This window comes from Saccostrea cucullata, unplaced genomic scaffold, assembly GCF_032062105.1.
Source record: "Saccostrea cucullata isolate Sc308-1 unplaced genomic scaffold, CSIRO_AGI_Scuc_v1 ctg12822, whole genome shotgun sequence".
Classification (NCBI taxonomy): domain Eukaryota; kingdom Metazoa; phylum Mollusca; class Bivalvia; order Ostreida; family Ostreidae; genus Saccostrea; species Saccostrea cuccullata.
The window spans coordinates 693-18,589 of record NW_026921394.1 but is presented as its reverse complement, the minus strand read 5'-3'; the positions used below and the strand labels follow the sequence as shown (position 1 = coordinate 18,589).

At 32.5% G+C, this 17,897-nt stretch overlaps 3 protein-coding genes across 4 annotated transcripts; all 3 read left to right on the top strand.

Annotated features, from left to right (window-relative positions):
• The first annotated feature begins 18 nt into the window (after nt 1-18).
• On the top strand, nt 19-4,604 carry LOC134259865 (signal peptide peptidase-like 2B). The gene is made up of 8 exons (XM_062742464.1): nt 19-108; nt 336-449; nt 794-875; nt 1,143-1,217; nt 1,499-1,667; nt 2,586-2,663; nt 3,168-3,328; nt 3,549-4,604. Exons 2-8 carry the CDS (start codon nt 403-405, stop codon nt 3,675-3,677), a joined length of 741 nt encoding a protein of 246 aa, XP_062598448.1. The 5' UTR covers nt 19-108; nt 336-402; the 3' UTR covers nt 3,678-4,604.
• Nucleotides 4,605-7,148: 2,544 nt separating this feature from the next.
• On the top strand, nt 7,149-10,606 carry LOC134259864 (uncharacterized). 2 transcript variants are annotated; one of them, XM_062742461.1, is made up of 3 exons: nt 7,149-7,288; nt 9,357-9,474; nt 10,419-10,606. In XM_062742461.1, the coding sequence occupies exons 1-3, from the start codon at nt 7,183-7,185 to the stop codon at nt 10,537-10,539; spliced, it is 345 nt and encodes a 114-aa protein (XP_062598445.1). In that variant the 5' UTR covers nt 7,149-7,182; the 3' UTR covers nt 10,540-10,606. The 2 variants fall into 2 exon arrangements, with proteins under 2 accessions (XP_062598445.1, XP_062598447.1); XM_062742463.1 differs by lacking the exon at nt 7,149-7,288 and adding an exon at nt 8,690-8,845.
• Nucleotides 10,607-12,599: 1,993 nt separating this feature from the next.
• LOC134259863 (uncharacterized) lies at nt 12,600-17,038 on the top strand. Its single transcript, XM_062742460.1, has 4 exons — nt 12,600-12,670; nt 13,086-13,188; nt 16,197-16,314; nt 16,817-17,038. The coding sequence occupies exons 2-4, from the start codon at nt 13,095-13,097 to the stop codon at nt 16,935-16,937; spliced, it is 333 nt and encodes a 110-aa protein (XP_062598444.1). The 5' UTR covers nt 12,600-12,670; nt 13,086-13,094; the 3' UTR covers nt 16,938-17,038.
• The last annotated feature ends 859 nt before the right edge of the window (nt 17,039-17,897 follow it).

The following is a 17,897-nucleotide window of genomic DNA, read 5'->3' as shown; positions in this document are numbered from 1 at the left end:
TTTTATATTTACAGTGTATGTGGTGATTGGTTTGTTTGTTTTGGCGGGCACTGCTGGACTCTACGCGTGTCTGGAACCTCTTTGGAGAAGAATACCATGGGAGACAAGGTATTTAGTGGGTTTATTATTTTAAAATAAATTTTGAGGTCATGAGATTTTTTTTAGCATGTCAGTAACATGAAATTTTTTTTTTTGTAAGCACATGTACATGAACTCTGTCATAGATATAAATTTTTTATGCCCATATAATCCACATTTAAGTTAAATTTTATTAAAGCTCAACCATAGCTATTTCTGTATTTTCATAATTTGATACAATTTTTTTTAAATTTCAGATTACCTGCTAACAAAATTCCATTCTTGAGACATCGACCATTTTATAGGGACATCATTCTGTTTTTTATGTGTTTGAGTCTAGCCGTGTTTTGGGCAATTCAAAGAAAAGAGAGGTATATCTGGCAAAGTTAACAGTATTTTATACTTGCTAAAAATTTATGTACCGCTAGAAATATCCCGAAACACTGTATTATGGATTTCATAAATATCTGAGGCCCATTAGCAGGGTAATAAAAAATGCAGAGTTTTGATGCAAATTCATTCCAGATACACAAGTATTTATCTGCAAGTTCACTAATTTCACTTTACCTTTGAAGGTAGTGCATCAGAATTTGTCAATTTGATATATGTTTCATTACTTTCAAATACTATTAAAATGTAAATTAATGTAATAATGCTATAATGATAAACCTCATTTTTCTGATCATAATGTTACCCATTTTTAAATTATTTTCAGTTATGCCTGGGTTATACAAGACATCTTGGGTGTGGCATTCTGTATTAATATGCTGAAGACCTTACACTTGCCCAATTTAAAGGTAATATGTAATAACAGACAAGAGCATAAAGTTGTTTCATGAACTAATTGCCAGGCATAAAAAGTTCAGAGGAAAAAAAAAATAAAATACAGTATATATGAAATGAACATAATAGATATGGAAATGAAATAGTAACTTATTCTGAAAAAAAAAAATATTAGAATTGAAAAGTTTACTGGTTATTTATGATACACGCGTATTTTTAACAAATATATTTTGAATTATGCCTTTAACTTGAAAACATTAATGTTTATGTTTTTTTTCCAGATCTGTGTCATACTTATGGTGCTGTTATTTTTGTATGACATTTTCTTCGTCTTCATAACCCCCTACTTTACCTCAGTAAGTCAAATACTTTTCTTATTCAGAAAACAATCCAAGCAAAATATAGGTTTTACTATTTTCACAACATGACATTAAATCAATGTAAATGCATCTATTAGGCACAATCATTATGTTTGGTACCAGATCATTTCTCAATTGAATAAAAATAACAATTAGTAGATGAATTCATTTTACAATTAGATTTAAAAGTAGTATACTTAGACATTTAGTAAAGTTTCAAATTATACTTCTGCTTTTCTTCTTGCAAATCAAATTTTTTATGAAATTTCTAATTTTAGAATGGAGAGAGTGTGATGGTAAAGGTAGCCACGGGGGGGTCATCAGAGGGGTCGTCGTCAGGGGAACAGATACCCATGGTGTTTAAGGTTCCTCGCCTTGGCAGCGCGCTGATGAACGTATGTAATCTGCCATACTCGTTACTAGGATTTGGTGACATAATTGTTCCTGGTAGGTTTAAAGTTTTGGGAAAAATGTTCCTTATGAACAAAGGGCAGTAACTCTTCGATTTGTTTCATAAAATGATTTTTTGATGCATGTACTATAAATTTTTCATTGCTCTGTAACCTTTTGTTTGAAAAAAAACTTTTTAAATTTACTATTAATAGCAAGATACTTAATGCATCCCTTCGTGATGTTATCATTTTATCTAGAATTCTCACTGAAAAAAATATCAATTTCTTTATCAGTCAGTTTGTTTTGGTTTCATTTTTCATGCAATACGTTGTATATCCATTAGTGAACTCTTCAGAATTAGAGGCGCGTTTGGTCGTCTGACTGGGACAGCATGGCGTTAACGGTTATGCCAGTCTCAATCCAATTTTAAATGTTAAGTGCCATTCTAACTAAAGAATAGAAGAACTAAAAGACATACGTGAAAGAGCGAAAACCCTAACTTTATAGTCCATTAATTAAAAATACAACATTTCCGAGGTATGTATATTGTCTTTTAATGTACCATTATGATAAATAGATATATACGATCTCCAGTAGTTGTAAATTGATATCTTTTTCATCTCAACTCGTGATGTAAATAAAGTCCCCAACAATAAAATATTTCATATGCATTTTGTTAGGATTTGTTCATCAACATTCAACACGTTGTTTACATGTTTACAATACGTTTGTCCCAGAAATCCCGCGAGATTTGTACTTTCTCCGACTTTTTCACAAAAGAGCGCACTAAGATCTATAACTCTTCAATAGTGGAAATAGAACGTATTAGAATATGTCACAAAAAAATCTCTTCACTGATGATGCTGAGAAATACAATTAATTAAAAGTAATTTTTTCCTAGTCAAATTAAACTTTTGAATGAATACTAAAGAACTCGCATCATAACATAAAGATCGATTTTTCTTTTTTCAGGTGTACTGGTCAGTTATAACCACAGGTTTGACGTAAGAGTGGGCACCAGAAAGGTTTATTTTATAGCCACGGTTATAGGTAAGGTTCTGATTTATGATATCATAAGCTTTATAGCTTCCATATTAACATTTAATTGCACTGACATTGCATTTTTTATTTCTGGAATGATTAAGATAAATGGATTTATCAGATTCTATTTTACTGTAGCTATAAAAATATTTTTGAAACAGGATTTTTAAATATATGGATTTTTGACATGCGTGGATTTTTTCATTGCTGATAAATTTTTATTTTTTGGAAATATTCATGTTTTGAAATATGGAAGAACAATTACTTTGAATGTAACAATACAGAAGCAAATATGAAATCATGTTTTCCTGAAATGATAGCATAGGTACTGATTATTTTTCTAGAACCATGCCCCTTTCCCCTTTAGATCTAAAAAAGGGAACTTTTGTATTCAGCAATATAGAACATTTTAAAAACTCCATCAAAATAATTTTGTTTCTTAGGTCCACTGGTCAGCTATGATGCCCATTTCAAATTTACAATAACGATTTTATCCAATCATCTCTCTTGCAGCATATGCCCTTGGACTTGTGGTGACCTTCATTGCCCTTTATCTTATGGACAAAGGCCAACCAGCTTTGTTGTACCTTGTGCCATTTACTCTCGTAACAACATTTGTGATTGGCTGTATAAGAGGAGAAGCTGGCTCCCTTTGGACTGGTATTTTAAAACAGGTAAAGCATTACAATTTACAAATTTAAAATGACCTTTAATTTACTCCATCCTTTTTCAAATAATTCAATATTTACATAAAAAAAATAATTAAAATTATCTTTGATTTACTCCATCCTTTTCAGATAATTGAGTATTTATATAAAAACCTGAATTACCTGCACAGTGTGTTGCTTATATAATTATAGAATCATATGATTTTATATCATGATATTTTTTAAGGAACATGCAAGCTCACAGTCCCAAACCCAAACAGGGGTGTCTAGTGTAACAGCCAAGGCGGATGATCAGAACAGCAGCTGTAGCTCTTCCAGCGGAGGGAGTGAGAGCAGGCTGCTGATCAATAAGTGACTAATAGGGCGTGGATCCAGCAGCAAACACAGGAGCGTTGAAGATCTGTGATAATATAAACTGATTACTTTTTGTGCTTATAAAACACTGGGTTGTTAATCGTATAAACTGTATGCTCTGAAGAAGGGGGGTCAACATTATTGCTACATTGCAAACAATTTCACCTCCTCTATACTATTTCATTCTTTTGAAATTTCAGAAGATCATTACTGTAACAATTTATCTATCAAATTATTGACAATTGCAACTATTAATTATTTGCTACATATTCGAATCTGTCAGCAGTGGCATGGAAGATGATTTCTATTCTAGTCAGAAGGAAAAGAATAACAAGAATAAGAATATAGAAGCAAAACATAAAACTGAAACTCCTGAAGAACGACAGTTAAATAAACAAAAGACAAAAAAAAATTGGCAATGAAGTTGAAAAAAAAGTTTTAAGATAATATAAAATTTAAAATAAGCTGTGTAAAATCAATAATGTATATTTCTTGTTTTTTATCAGAAGACTGCATGCAGGTACATGTTTGAAGTCAATTTTTTTTTGTTTATAAGACTGTGAAAAAACAACCAAAACGTTTTATTCCTTAGGATTTTAATCACTTGATTAAATATTAATTTGCATATCTCCATTAGTAAAAAATTAATTTTCTTTCTTTTTTGCATATATGTATATATAATAATTTACTGGTAATAAATGCATTTGTTGGATTTGTTTAATTTTTATTAGCAAATTATCTTTGTTAAAGTATAACTGCAGAACTTTTATTTCATAGATAATAATCAAGAAACAGTTTTCAAGGTGAGCTGTTTTGTTAACAGTATATTTAAGGCTAGACTTACTGCTCTTTACTCACTGTTTTATCTTACGTGTTAATGTCATTATCCAGATAGTAAACTTCATGTCTCTGTTATTTTACATTTCAAGTAGAATTTTGGGTTGAAATGTTTTTTTTCTAATAAAAATTGTAAAACATTTAATAAGTATTTTTTACTTTTTGAATTGAGATGTTTTGCACCTGTTCCCTTTACTTTTTTTTTAAAATAATTACATATCAGCCTGAGCATTGCTGAGGGTATATTTTACTATGTCTAACTTCTTATCTAGGTAAGGTTAAAACCATTAAATGTTCTCTTTCCTACAGAGTTGTATGACATTTCTTTTTATATAAGATTAGGATACTCAGTAGGTTCCTGTTCCCAAGGAGAAATAAATTAACAGTAAATTAATTGGTATAACTAAAGTGAATTTAATCATGTTCATATGTAAGATAATATAAAGTAAAGTAATACAAATTATAATTTTATATTTCTACTGTAACAGTTAAGGCTTTTAGAAATTCAAAGAGGCTGTATGTTGTCATTTGTAAATTGTGTCATATAAGCAGAGCAGATCCATTTGATATAATATCATAGTGACTGTGCTGCCACATGAAGGAGTTAAACATAATTCTCCTTTGTTTTTCACTCAAAAATAGTACAGATACATATTTGACCATGGATAAGTGATATCTAACTTACTTGTTTACCGATCACACCATCAGGTGATCAGGTCTATGACAATTTCAATAGACGAATTCGCACTAAAAACGAAGGCATTACAGTTGGTTTGAAACAAGTCGGAACATACAACCCAGTCACATCCCAGTCACATGTAGGTTACCCGATATTTGGTACAGGTAACAAGGTCGATAAAGCAACAATATATTTTACGAACTGCTGACTTAAATTGAGGGTATTGAAATTTCTGTAACATAAACATATTACTAGTTATAGATGCTCTTGAATTGCGAATAAGTTTGAAAACATAACAGCATATGCAGGTGAAAGTTGGATGTTAATAAATACATTAGGAAACTTGATTTAATAAAAGCTGGTATCTTGTTTGTCGTGCTATTTTGTTGTTACATAATAGTATGCCTAAATATTGAACAGTCAGTGAAACATCCAAATCTGAAACAGATTTGGCAGACTCTGGGATATATGAAGTAGACTTCTGAATGAAAACAACAAAAATTGTTATTTTATAATACTTTTGTTGAGATATATCTGATTGTCGAACCGAGAGCTACAGCATATGTTTTCTTCTCAGAAGATTTAAAATCAATTCTTCCCTATGAGGAAATAAAGACAGGGAGTCTTTTTAAAGGAGCACAGTTAGTGCCCATTAATATTCCAAAAGCTTTTTGGAAAACCTGGTCTTGCTATTGGAATTTTGTTGGGCAGTAACCTTGCTCCTTTAAAAAGGTGCCCTGTCTTCACATCCTGAATTGATTAACAATCTTCTATTTGAGAAAAAATCATATGCAGTAGCCTTTGGTTCGACATTTAGAAATAACAATTTTAGTTGTTTTTATTCATACATGGACTTGATGTATCCCAAAGTTTTCCAACTCTGTTTCCAGTTTGGAAGTTTTACTGACTATTGAATATGAGGGCTTACTATAAAGTAACAACGAAATAGTATGACAAATGAAATGACCAGCTTTTCTATGAAGATTCCTAATTCATTTAGTTACATTTTACTTTCACCTGCTTATGCTGTCATTTTTCAAGCTTATTTGCTACTCAATTTAGAGCTTTCTACGAGTAGGATGTTGATGTTATAGGAATTTCGATACCCTCAGCTTCAGTTGACATTTCATAAAATATATGATTGCTTTATCGACCTTGTTATATGTACCAGATATAAGCTAGTTAGCTCACCTGAGCTGAAGGCTCAAGTGAGCTTTTCTGATCGAAATTTGTCCGTTGTCTGTCGTCGTCGTTGTCGTTAACATTTCACATTTTCATCTTCTTCTTAAGAACCAATGGGCCAGTTTCAACAAAACTTGCCACAAAGTATTCTTGGGTGAAGGGGTTTAAAGTTTGCTCAAATAAAGGGCCACATCTTCTTTCTAAAGAGAGATAATTATGAAGTAGTGACAAATAAATGGCATACCGCTATTTTAAAAGTCTTCTGGAGAAACACTGGTTCAGAAAAGATGAAACTCATGTAGAAGCATCCCCTGATAGTGTAAATTCAAATATGACCCCCAAGTGTAGGGTGTGGCCTTGTTCAAATCATTATGTCTGGGGGTAAGGTGGGGCCACAATCATGACAATGGCGTATCAAAGTTTAACAAAGTAGGAATACATAGGAACAATCTTTCAAAAATCTTCATCTCAAGAACCACTGGGCCAGAAGAGATGAAACTCATATAGAATCATCTTCATGTAGTGTATATTTAAGTTTGTTCAAATCATGAACCCGGGTATAGGATGGGACCACAATGGCATGTCAAAGATTAACAAAGTAATACATAGGAAAAATCTTTTAAAAATCAAAGCGATTCAACATTCCTATGTAAATTGCACAAAGGTATATATTGGAATAAACATTTCATTCACTTATATAGAAATAATCTAATACAAAGAGTTATGAAAATGATAAGAGATAAGTTTTAAATATAACTTTCATTATAATTATATGTGTTAGTCCTGTACAATTGCACCGTGTTGAGTCATGCAGTCTATTCTTGAGATAGTGTTTTATTTTCTCTGCTTTGTCTACTTTTGTACAGCATCCTGCCTCATTCACACACCACCACCTGGTGAGACTGGGACACAAGGTAATAACTCAGGACGGCGGTAAAATGGGAGACAAGGTAATAACTCAGGACGGCGGTAAAATGGGACACAAGGTATTAACTCAGGACGACGGTAAAATGGGACACAAGGTAATAACTCAGGACGACGGTAAAATGGGACACAAGGTAATAACTCAGGACGACGGTAAAATGGGACACAAGGTAATAACTCAGGACGACGGTAAAATGGGACACAAGGTAATAACTCAGGACGACGGTAAAATGGGACACAAGGTAATAACTCAGGACGACGGTAAAATGGAACACAAGGTAATAACTCAGGACGACGGTAAAATGGGACACAAGGTAATAACTCAGGACGAAGGTAAAATGGGACACAAGGTAATAACTCAGGACGACGGTAAAATGGGATATTGTTATAATGTTTTGGAATATTACCAGATGGGAAGCTAGGGACTATCTTCCAAATTTAAGTAGTTTTATTGATTTTTTTTCTTTTCAAATAAGATTTCATGTGAATTTTTATTTTTTCCCAAAGTTTTGTCATTATATATACAACATTTCACCTTGCATATAATCCATGTACTAGAATGGCATGCTAACTTAATTGTATTTACGATCTTATGGGAACTAAAATTTTGTTGATTCATTATTCATGTTATTTCTATAGATAAACGAAAAGATCTAAATATTCCTGTACACTCTACCTGAATGTAGAAATCACACACAATAAAAACAATGTTTTTATTGCGTGTGCTTTCTAAATTCAGGTAAGTGTTATGCTTTTATAATAAACTTTTTAGGGACAAATTGTTCAGTGCAGCATCTAAGACTTGAAAGCTACTAGTCCAGGGTGAACTAATAAGTGTGTTTGATAAAGGTGCGTAAAAAACTCTCTCAGGGATCTAGCAGGCGGACATGATCTATTCCTTTTTAAAGATGATCCCTATTGAAGCATACTGAATTGAAAAATGCTGCTGTAAGATTTTTTATAGGTATATTTCTTGTGAATTAACCTGTTCAATGTATTTGATCTCTAAACGACGTTAGGTCATTTTATGTTTCCTGTTTCTAAGTGTCATTCCCAGAATGTTTCTAGCGTTTACAATCTCTTAAAAAAGAGTTTTTCATTGGAATAAAGAATGGAAATTACTGTTCTGCGATTTAAACTCCAGTTTTCAAGCCTCCACCTATCAGTAAGGGACACATACATGTATATATATACATAGATGTATATGCAAGATCCTATACATAAAAACGTTTTGATATATACTACCCTAAGTTCATGATTATATCAACGCTCACCTTACAGTATTAATGATTATTGTATTCTCTGTGGAAACTGCAGTCATATGTACATTAAGGTCAATATTAAGTACATGAAGAATTATAAGAATGATAAGAGAGAGGTAAGTCGGTATAATTATTGATATCAGTCCTGTAGAATTGTGCAATTCCTTGTTATAATTCTTTGTGACATGCAGTCCATTCTTGTGTCGGTGTGTTTCTTTTTCTCCTTCATCGTTTGTTGCTCAGCATTCTGTTACACATTGACACCATCACAACATGGGGCTCAAGGTAGGAGTTGGGGGGGGGGATTCATTAATGACTGTGATATCATTAACATGATTTGTATAAATTAACAGGGTTTATTCTTGAGAGTGTATGTAATGGATTGACAGTTTCTTTCAATGTAAGTAAATTTATTGGAAATTAGAGGTAATAAAAAAGGGTCAGGCCGGTTTCCTTTCATTCAGAGATGATTTTTTGGTGAAGTTAGTGAAATCTCAAAAGAACATTCTATTGAAGAACTATAAGGTCATGGCTATCACACATACAAAACTACTTAATTTTTAAAACAAGGGAATTAATAAGTAAACTGTTTATGAAGAGTTTTTTTTTTTTCAAATGTGTTATCTTATTTATCAATACTCTTTGTAGGAATACAGTGACTGGAATGAGCATCCTAGCCCATAATTGTCTGGATTTTTTTTAGTAATGTCCCCTAAAATTTCTAAGTGAACAAACTTAGATGCGATACGACGAACGTCGATGTAAGATGCACATCTGACTCATTTTCTTTTTTCAGCATCCAAACACCACTGTAATCTGAACGGCGTGGGTTTGGCGGCGGGAGAAACCTACACGAACATGACCAGCTGTCTTAAGTGTCACTGTGCTGAGAATCATTATGTTTTCTGTTGCTCGTATGTCATACTCAACTAAATATTCCTTTAGATTTTATTTATTATTCCCTCCAACATACAAGGGAATATACTGTATGTGTACTTTAAAAAGAGGGCTTCATATTTCAGCGGTTTTAGCGCAGACAACAATCCGCTAATTCATGAATACCGCTAAGAAATCATTTTCATATACAATACACTGAACGGACTTGTGTAATGCTGTTTCATGACTACGCTAATTGCTCCATACCCAGTGATTACGCTAAATTTTGAATACGCCAATTCATGTACACATACAGCGTGAACGCAATTATAAGGGTGTTTGTGTTTGTTTGTTCATTGTTGAGTGAGTTTATGCTGTGTGAAACAGAAATTCTTTGCATTTGGTTCAATGTCGACTATTCTCTTGATTTATAAAAATGCTGTTTGCAAGGAGTGCTTTTTAAACAGAATTTAATTTAACTTGAATTAAACGACTAATTTGAGCCTTTCTAGTGAATCATTTTTGAAACATAAATCCAGGTCCCGTTTTACTATAGAACTTACGACTAAGACCAAATTTCATTTGAATGTGAAATTTTGCAAAGTTTAACCATTGACTTAAAAATTGCCATCATGAAAATATCTGCCATCATTCCTTTCAGAAAGTTTAAAACCATTTTCAATTTATTTCAAATTATAGAAAGTTATATGCAGAATAAATTTTGGTCTAAGTCCTGTTTTTTTTTTTTTTTTTTTTTTGTAAAAAGTAAATTTACCTCATAAAAGTATATTTTTGTTAGATTTTAACTTGAATACGTTCACCAAGTGTGCTCCATATGTCTTATAATTAAACAGTTATAATAATAGAAAATACATTAAAAAAAAATTGTAAATGCAATCCCTTTGCATCGTTCACATTAATGGCGAAAACATCTCAGTTTATCTGATTTTAACAACATTTATTCATTGATTTATTTATCTAGAATGATTTCCAGTTACATGTTGCCAGAAGGTTGTGTCGTCATAACCAAGGACTGTGTTCAGGAGATTGTCTACGAATCTGACGGCTCTCAATGTCAGCCATTGGCGGCTGTAGGAAAATAACGTCACTAAATGAAACTGATGTCACTGTATAGCACATGTAAAAATTCTGAATAAAGGGTCTCATTTATTATTATCATTCTCTAGTTATGTATATCATATACTTGAATTATACCTCTGACCTGACTTTACATGCTGTAAATATTTTTTTATCATGTATCATATATTTTGAATGGTTTTGAGTAAATAACAAGAGACCCATGGGCCACATCGCTCACCTGAGAAACTTTGGCCATGCTGTTCTTTAACAGATTTCCTACCACCAGGGGTCATGATTTGGACAATTTATAATCTACACTACCCCAAGATGCTTTCACATAAGTTTCAGCTTTTCTGGCCCAATGGTTCTTGAGAAGAAGATTTTCAAAGATTTTTCCAATATATTTCTATGTAAAAATTGGATTCCCTATTGTGGCCCCACCCTACCCCCAGGGGTCATAATTTGAACAATTTAGAATCTACACTACCTCAGGATGCTTTCATATAAGTTTCAGCTTTTCTGGTCCTGTGGTTCTTGAGAAGATTTTAAAAGTTTTTTCCTATATATTTCTATGTAAAACTTGGATTCCCTATTGTGACCCCGCCCTACCCCCGGGGGTCATGACTTGAACAATTTAGAATCTAGACTACCCCAGAATGCTTTCATATAAGTTTCAGCTTTTCTGGCCCAGTGGTTCTTGAGAAGTTTTATTCAATTTTTTTAAAAGTTGTTTATCCACTCATTATTAGAGATTGATGTATCAATTCTGCTTGTATTTCCAGTTCATAATTCGCCTATAAGTTTCCAATATTTTTTTTGGTTCAGTTGAATCTAAAGCATTTAGGTTGTTGATGATATTACAATGATATATACTAAATTTTTGTTTTTGTAGTTTGTTATATATTCTATATGCTTTGTAATACTCCTTCTTAACATTGATATTTCTGGGGTTGTGGCCAAATAAAGTTCAATTTCTAATTAGTTCTGAGCGCATATTTATCAACTCATTATCAAACCATTTTTTTATGTTTAGCATAGTTTAAGTTAATTTTACATGTTTTATTTTTAGGTAAATTTGGTTTTAATGACACAATGGCTGCAGATTCCAGGGAATCGTTTAATCTATTTATTGTTGCTTCTATAGATTCTATGTCATTAATGCTCATGGAGTTATCAAAATTGTATTTTATTTTGGGGGGTTGTACATTATTATTATTTAAACTTTTTTCTCTATACGCAAAATCATGTTGATAAAAATATTCTATGATAACATACAGTGGCAGTCAGATAATGTGGAAATAAAATCCGATACTTCAAAAAACAAAACAAAAAAAACGTTGTATAATTTTTTCATCAGTTAAAAGATAATCAACAACACTGCTTCCATGATAATTATGGCAAGTAAAATTTCCAAAAAAATGTCACCAAATCATCTTCCATTCTAATTCGAAGGTGGTTTCCAATACAAAAATCTATTAGTTCTTTTCCTCTCTTATCCACACAAGTGTCCAATTAACTCTGTTGAAAATATCATTATCAATTTCATATGTTTCAAATAAGGGTAAATATCGGTTGTTATCATCTAGTATATAATTAGTTGCATTTCCTGTTCCAACATTATAATCTCCACAAGCATTATATTTCCTAAATCTTTAAATTGAATAATATCTTTCTGGTCAATTAAGTTCCGGAATATTAACATTATTTCGTGTTATTGCTAGTGATCCCTCGGGGGATTGTAAACAGTATACATATACAAATCTTTATAAATGGAACCTGCTCAGTTCCTAAAGCTAGAAGGATTGATCTTTTAATATTGGATGCTAACATGACAACACCATCTTGTGTAAGATGAACATTGTCCCTTTCAAGGACCTTGGCAGGCCTATTATTCAAACTTATTTGATTTTCGGAAATACAAATGAAAAAATGAGGCCTACGTGCAAGGGACAAAATTGTATTATGTAAGCAGTTTCACAACTGACATTTGTATATTTTTATTTCCAAATTATGATTTGTCTATTATTTGCACTGTAAATGACAATTATTTTGACAAATATAGATAATGAACCGATGGTTAAACTTATTATTAGTTTCCTATAAAAGAAAGACTCTACGCCTCTTATTCGTACATTGGACCTCGTAAAAATAAAGGTAAGTGCAAAATACTTCAATTTCTGTTATTCCTACATATCTGATAAGATAAATGTTAAGTTCGTTGTAAAGAATAGAAATTTGAAAGGCATTTTTACTCTTCATTCATTTTTGAATTCATTTTAAAAATTGATATCTTATATGCGAAGTTTCTATTGTATAATCTTCAGCTTAAAGGCTTCCTGTGTTATAATGTAAATTTGATTTGTTCATGTTTCATTTTAAATTATAACTATACTTTAACAAAAAGAAATTCATATCATATTGTATATATAAAATTATTCTTCAAACGTTTAATAAACAAGTCATTCCCTTATATAGAAATAATCTAATACAATGAGTTATGAAAATGATAAGAGATAGGTTTAAAGTATAACTATGGTTATACATGTGTAAATCCTCTATATCTGTAGAGTGAAGTGTAATGCAGTCCGTTCTTGTGATATTGTCTTATTTCCTCTGCTTCATCTACTGCTGTACAGCATACTGCCTCTCCTACCCACCCACACAAATACAATGTAAGAATTAAGAACGAATTTCAAATGTGATATTGTAATGTTTTAAGAATGTTTATTTTCAAAGGGGAGGGTAATTGTAGTATGTTTTAAATTTAAGTTAAAAAATTATTGATTTCTATTAAGTTTTTGTTTGGACTTTTATTGTTTTCCACTGTAACATCATTAGATATATATTTGACCATAAATTTGACCATGTACTAGAATTACATTCTTATTATATATTATCGATCTTAAGGGGACTGACTCTATGTTTGGTCATAATTATTATGGATAAAAGTATAGATCATCATATTCACACAGTTGTACACTCTGCCAGAAAATTTTATAGATAATATGCAATCAAAAGTTATGCTTTTATAGTCCTTTTTAAGAAAAAATATATTACTGCTGTAAATGAGCTTTACATGTAATTCACTGATACCATCTATCCATGGGCGTCGGAAGCAAATTGAAAGGGGGCGGGCAATTTGAAGTGGAGGGGGGGGGGCTAAACCCCCAAAAAGGTAAACCCCAATTTTCAATGCATAGAATACGAGGGGTGATCAAAAAATTCGCAAACTAATTGAATAACTTTTAAAATATTTTTCAAAGTGAGATTTTGAGTTTATCCTTTTTCAAAGTAGGCCCCTCTAGCTTTTATGCACTTTTCCCATTGGTCTGCCCATGCGCGAAACACGTGATCCAAGCCATAACGTGACATGACCCTTAGCACCTTGTTCACAGCAGTACCAAGATCTTCCCAGGACTCATATTTTTCTCCCCGTAGGTTATCTTTCAAAACTGGAAATAGTCAGAAGTCACAAATTGCCAAATCTGGGCTGTAGGGGGGATGAATTAGGTTTTCTATACCCAGTGTTTCCATGGTGTCCATCACAACCCGACTTTTATGGCTAGGTGCGTTATCATGGTGCAGAATGAATCCAGATCTTATCAGATCTGGGCGCTTTCTCTTTACTGCTCTCATCAAATCTGATTTGATAACCCGTGCATATTAGTCCCCAGTAACTGAAGTTTTGGGTAGTACCATGTGATTTAGAATTATACCGTTGATGTCACAGAAAACTATGAGCATAACCTTCCCTGCTGACTTGGTTACGCGTGCTTTCATTGGTGATGACGAGGAAGGATGCTTCCAAATTGAACTTTGTTGTTAACTTTCTGGCTCATAGAAATGTACCCAAGTTTCATCACATGTGATGATTCTATTCATGAAATAATTTTGTTCTTTTTCATATCTACTAACGTAGGACCGGCACGCATTCACTCTCACCCTCATTTGCTCTGCAGAAGGAGGCGAGGGACCCATCTCGCACAAACTCGCCGCATGTTAAGCTTACTCGTTAAAATCTCTTGAACTGTTCCATAAGACATGCTAAGATCATTAGCTATTTCCCTAATCGTAACTCTTCGATCTTTCATTACATATTGTTCAACCTCAGACACGTTTATCTCGGTACTTACGTTCAGCGGGCACCCAGATCTATCATCATCTTTCACCGTCTCCCTACCCTCTATAAAACGTTTCATCCACTTACTTATTGTATCTTTTGAAAGCCCACATTCCCCATAAACTTTATGTAAATCATCGTATATTTCTGTGAAGGATTTACCTAGTTTTACATAAAATTTTATTATAGTTCTTTGTTCAAGTACGATTGACTCATCCATTTTCGTCACAGTCGCCTCTATATTGATGTCATTTTAACATCATGACGTCATAATTATGACGCACATTTCAACATGACTCGTACTGCATAAAGCACATGTTTAGGGCTATATTTGTGACAAATTTCATTCTTACCAGAACTGTAGTTAGGTAGATAGAGAAGTAGTTTGCAAATTTTTTGATCACCCCTCGTATATATTGGCAAAAAAAAGCCTAAGTTTAAGATTTACGAGTCAATATACTTTATTGTTAAAATATTCTCTTGAAAACTGCATTAATACATTAAGGTAAATGTTAAATTCAAGAAGAATTATATGAAACATAAGAGAGAGGTAGGTCAGTAAACTATCGATATAGGTCCTCTAGAATTTTGTGTTTCTTTCTTATAATTCTTTGTGTTATGCAGTCCGTTCTTCTGTCGTTGTTTCTTTTTCTCCTTCATCTTTTGTTGCATAGTGTAGTGTTACACATCGACGCCATCACAACAAGGCACGCAAGGTAGGAGTTGGGGGGATTTCATTAATGATTTCGACATCATTAACTTGATTTCTACTTGGTTTGAAATCATTTCCTGAGGAGTATAACAGATTGACAGTTTTTTTTTTATTTATTGGAGATTTAAGGTAGAGTGTAACAATGCAATAGACCATGTTTCCTTTCACTAAGAGATTAGAATTCGGTGAAGTTAGTGAAATATCACAAGATCATTCTTCAGTAGAACTACAAGGACTAAAATATCATACATTGACTGTTTATTATACAGAAGTACAGACGTGCTATACAAGAACAATATTTGTTATAAGGAAACTTGAAAAGTAAATATTACATGAAGACACTTTTTGTAGTTGTTAAGTGCCGTGACTCATGGAAGAAAAACAATCAAGAAGGATATGGAGATATCGAACAGTATTCAATCTCAGAGTCCATAAAACAATACAAAATAAGAGCAGAGCAAACACGGACCCCCGAAACATCAGAGGTGGGATTCGGTGCCATGGAGGAGTGAGCATCCCCTGCTGGCCGGTCACACCTCCGTGTGCTAGCGCTCCTTGTCATGATCAGGAAATAACGGAAAACCCATCGTCAATTCAGTGTATAAATAATAGATTAACAATTGGTATGAAAAACGACAGTCAGCATTTAACTCAATGATAAATTGTACTTGCTGACAAGGTCATTGCATTGACCATAAAACTTACGAAATGATAAGAAATGAGTCATAACACACTGGTCTTATGTTTTTGATTATGACCGCAGAATTGTTAAATGCGGTACTTAAATGTGCTATGACGAACATCTACATGCACGTAGGATGCATATATGATTCTTGTTCTCTTTTCAGCATCTAAACACCACTGTAATCTAAATGGCGTGGGTTTAGCGGCCGGAGAAACCTACACGAACACGACCAGCTGTCTTAAGTGTGAATGTGATGAGAACCATTATGTTTCCTGCTGCTCGTATGAAACTAATCTAAATATTCCTAAATATATTTCATTTTTAATTCCCTCCCAACAGACTTAATTAATTGGTGAGTGAGTTTTTGCTGTGCGAAATGGAAGTGAAATTATTTGCATTGGGATTAATGTCGAATACTGTCTTGATTTATAAAAATGTTTTTTTGCGAGGGGAAGCTTTTTTTCAGCAGATTTTATCTGACATAGCATTTACTTAAATTACAAAAATATCTTATTATATATTATTTTTGAAAACATAAATCTGTGTAAATTTGATTTATGAAAATGCTATTTTTTGTTAAATTTTACCTTGCATATGATTACCTCGTGTTGATTTTTTCTTTAAACAGTAATGTTTAATAGATACATTATAAGTATTTTTAAATATAATTCCTTTGAATTGCTTACTTGCAAAGATGGCGAAAAAAAAGTCCCTCACCTTTTTCATTAAAAATACAATGTATAGGTATATTTTATATAAACAATATATATCGTATTTATTTAGAATGACATTCAGTTACGTGCTGCCAGAAGGTTGTGTTGTCATAACCAAGGACTGTGTACAGGAGATTGTTTACGAATCTGACGGCTCTCAATGTCAGCCATTGATGGCTATAGGGAAGTGACGTCACTACATCACTGAATGAAGCACACCACCGAATGAGACGCAAAGTCGTAGATACATGTGAAATAAAATTGAATAAAAGAAAAAAAAAATAAATTGTCATGCTGTACATTCTTATAGTTTTTTTTTCGTTGGTTCTTCTACCCTTGTGCAACATCCTGTCATAATTTAATTCTGGTTGTAACGCTGTATTTGATTGGATAAAAAATTTACTTCATATTGTATAAAATGGGTTGTCTACGTCACAATGACTTACGTCAAAAACGTATCAATCCGCCTGAAGTTACATTCAAATTTTGTACACATTGAAGTCATTTTGTTAGAACAATCATCTTTTTTTCTTACATCAAATGAATGAAAATTAAATTATAAGCAATGAATTTAATAGCTACCCATTTTATACGGTATAAACTGGGTTGGAACAGTTTACGCTTTTTTATAAACCGCTTCGCGGTTTATAAAGCGTAAACTGCCCCAACCCAGTTTATACCGTATAAAATGGGTAGCTATTAAATTCATTCCTTAATTAATTAAGAGAATATTCAAAAATGAAGGCTTACAAAGATTGTTTTATAAAAGTCTAAAGTCAAAATGCTCACACAAAATCCCTTCTTGTTATCAAAGTCCCTAATCCAGAAGCCATAAATTTAACATTAATTTTTATACAATTCTATGCATAAGCATTCATCATACTAAAGCAATTAGAAAGTGTGCTTTTAAAAGTTGAACTCAGTAGCAGTCATTAGCACAGATTTGATGCATTTTTTACTATATGATGTAGAATAGTTTTGCCTGTCTAGCTAATAGTCCAAAGGGCCACAGACTTCAGAATGAACATAGTTGCATTCTTTGCATGACTTTAAGTTATATTGAAATCCCTGATTTCAGAATGTTTGATAGGTTCAAGTTTGAACTGGAATATCACAAGAAGCATGTAATGCTTGAGGGGTTAAAATGTATT

What these genes read in the sequence shown, in the direction of transcription:
- LOC134259865 (XM_062742464.1), top strand. Translation starts at nt 403, where the DNA reads ATGTGTTTGAGTCTAGCCGTGTTTTGGGCAATTCAAAGAAAAGAGAG. An exon ending in TTTTATAGCCACGGTTATAG is followed by an intron (nt 2,664 to 3,167) that starts GTAAGGTTCTGA and finishes TCTCTCTTGCAG; the next exon opens with CATATGCCCTTGGACTTGTG. An exon ending in GGACTGGTATTTTAAAACAG is followed by an intron (nt 3,329 to 3,548) that starts GTAAAGCATTAC and finishes ATATTTTTTAAG; the next exon opens with GAACATGCAAGCTCACAGTC.
- LOC134259864 (XM_062742461.1), top strand. Translation starts at nt 7,183, where the DNA reads ATGCAGTCTATTCTTGAGATAGTGTTTTATTTTCTCTGCTTTGTCTAC. An exon ending in TGGTGAGACTGGGACACAAG is followed by an intron (nt 7,289 to 9,356) that starts GTAATAACTCAG and finishes TTCTTTTTTCAG; the next exon opens with CATCCAAACACCACTGTAAT. An exon ending in CATTATGTTTTCTGTTGCTC is followed by an intron (nt 9,475 to 10,418) that starts GTATGTCATACT and finishes TTATTTATCTAG; the next exon opens with AATGATTTCCAGTTACATGT.
- LOC134259863 (XM_062742460.1), top strand. Translation starts at nt 13,095, where the DNA reads ATGCAGTCCGTTCTTGTGATATTGTCTTATTTCCTCTGCTTCATCTAC. An exon ending in CCCACCCACACAAATACAAT is followed by an intron (nt 13,189 to 16,196) that starts GTAAGAATTAAG and finishes TTCTCTTTTCAG; the next exon opens with CATCTAAACACCACTGTAAT. An exon ending in CATTATGTTTCCTGCTGCTC is followed by an intron (nt 16,315 to 16,816) that starts GTATGAAACTAA and finishes GTATTTATTTAG; the next exon opens with AATGACATTCAGTTACGTGC.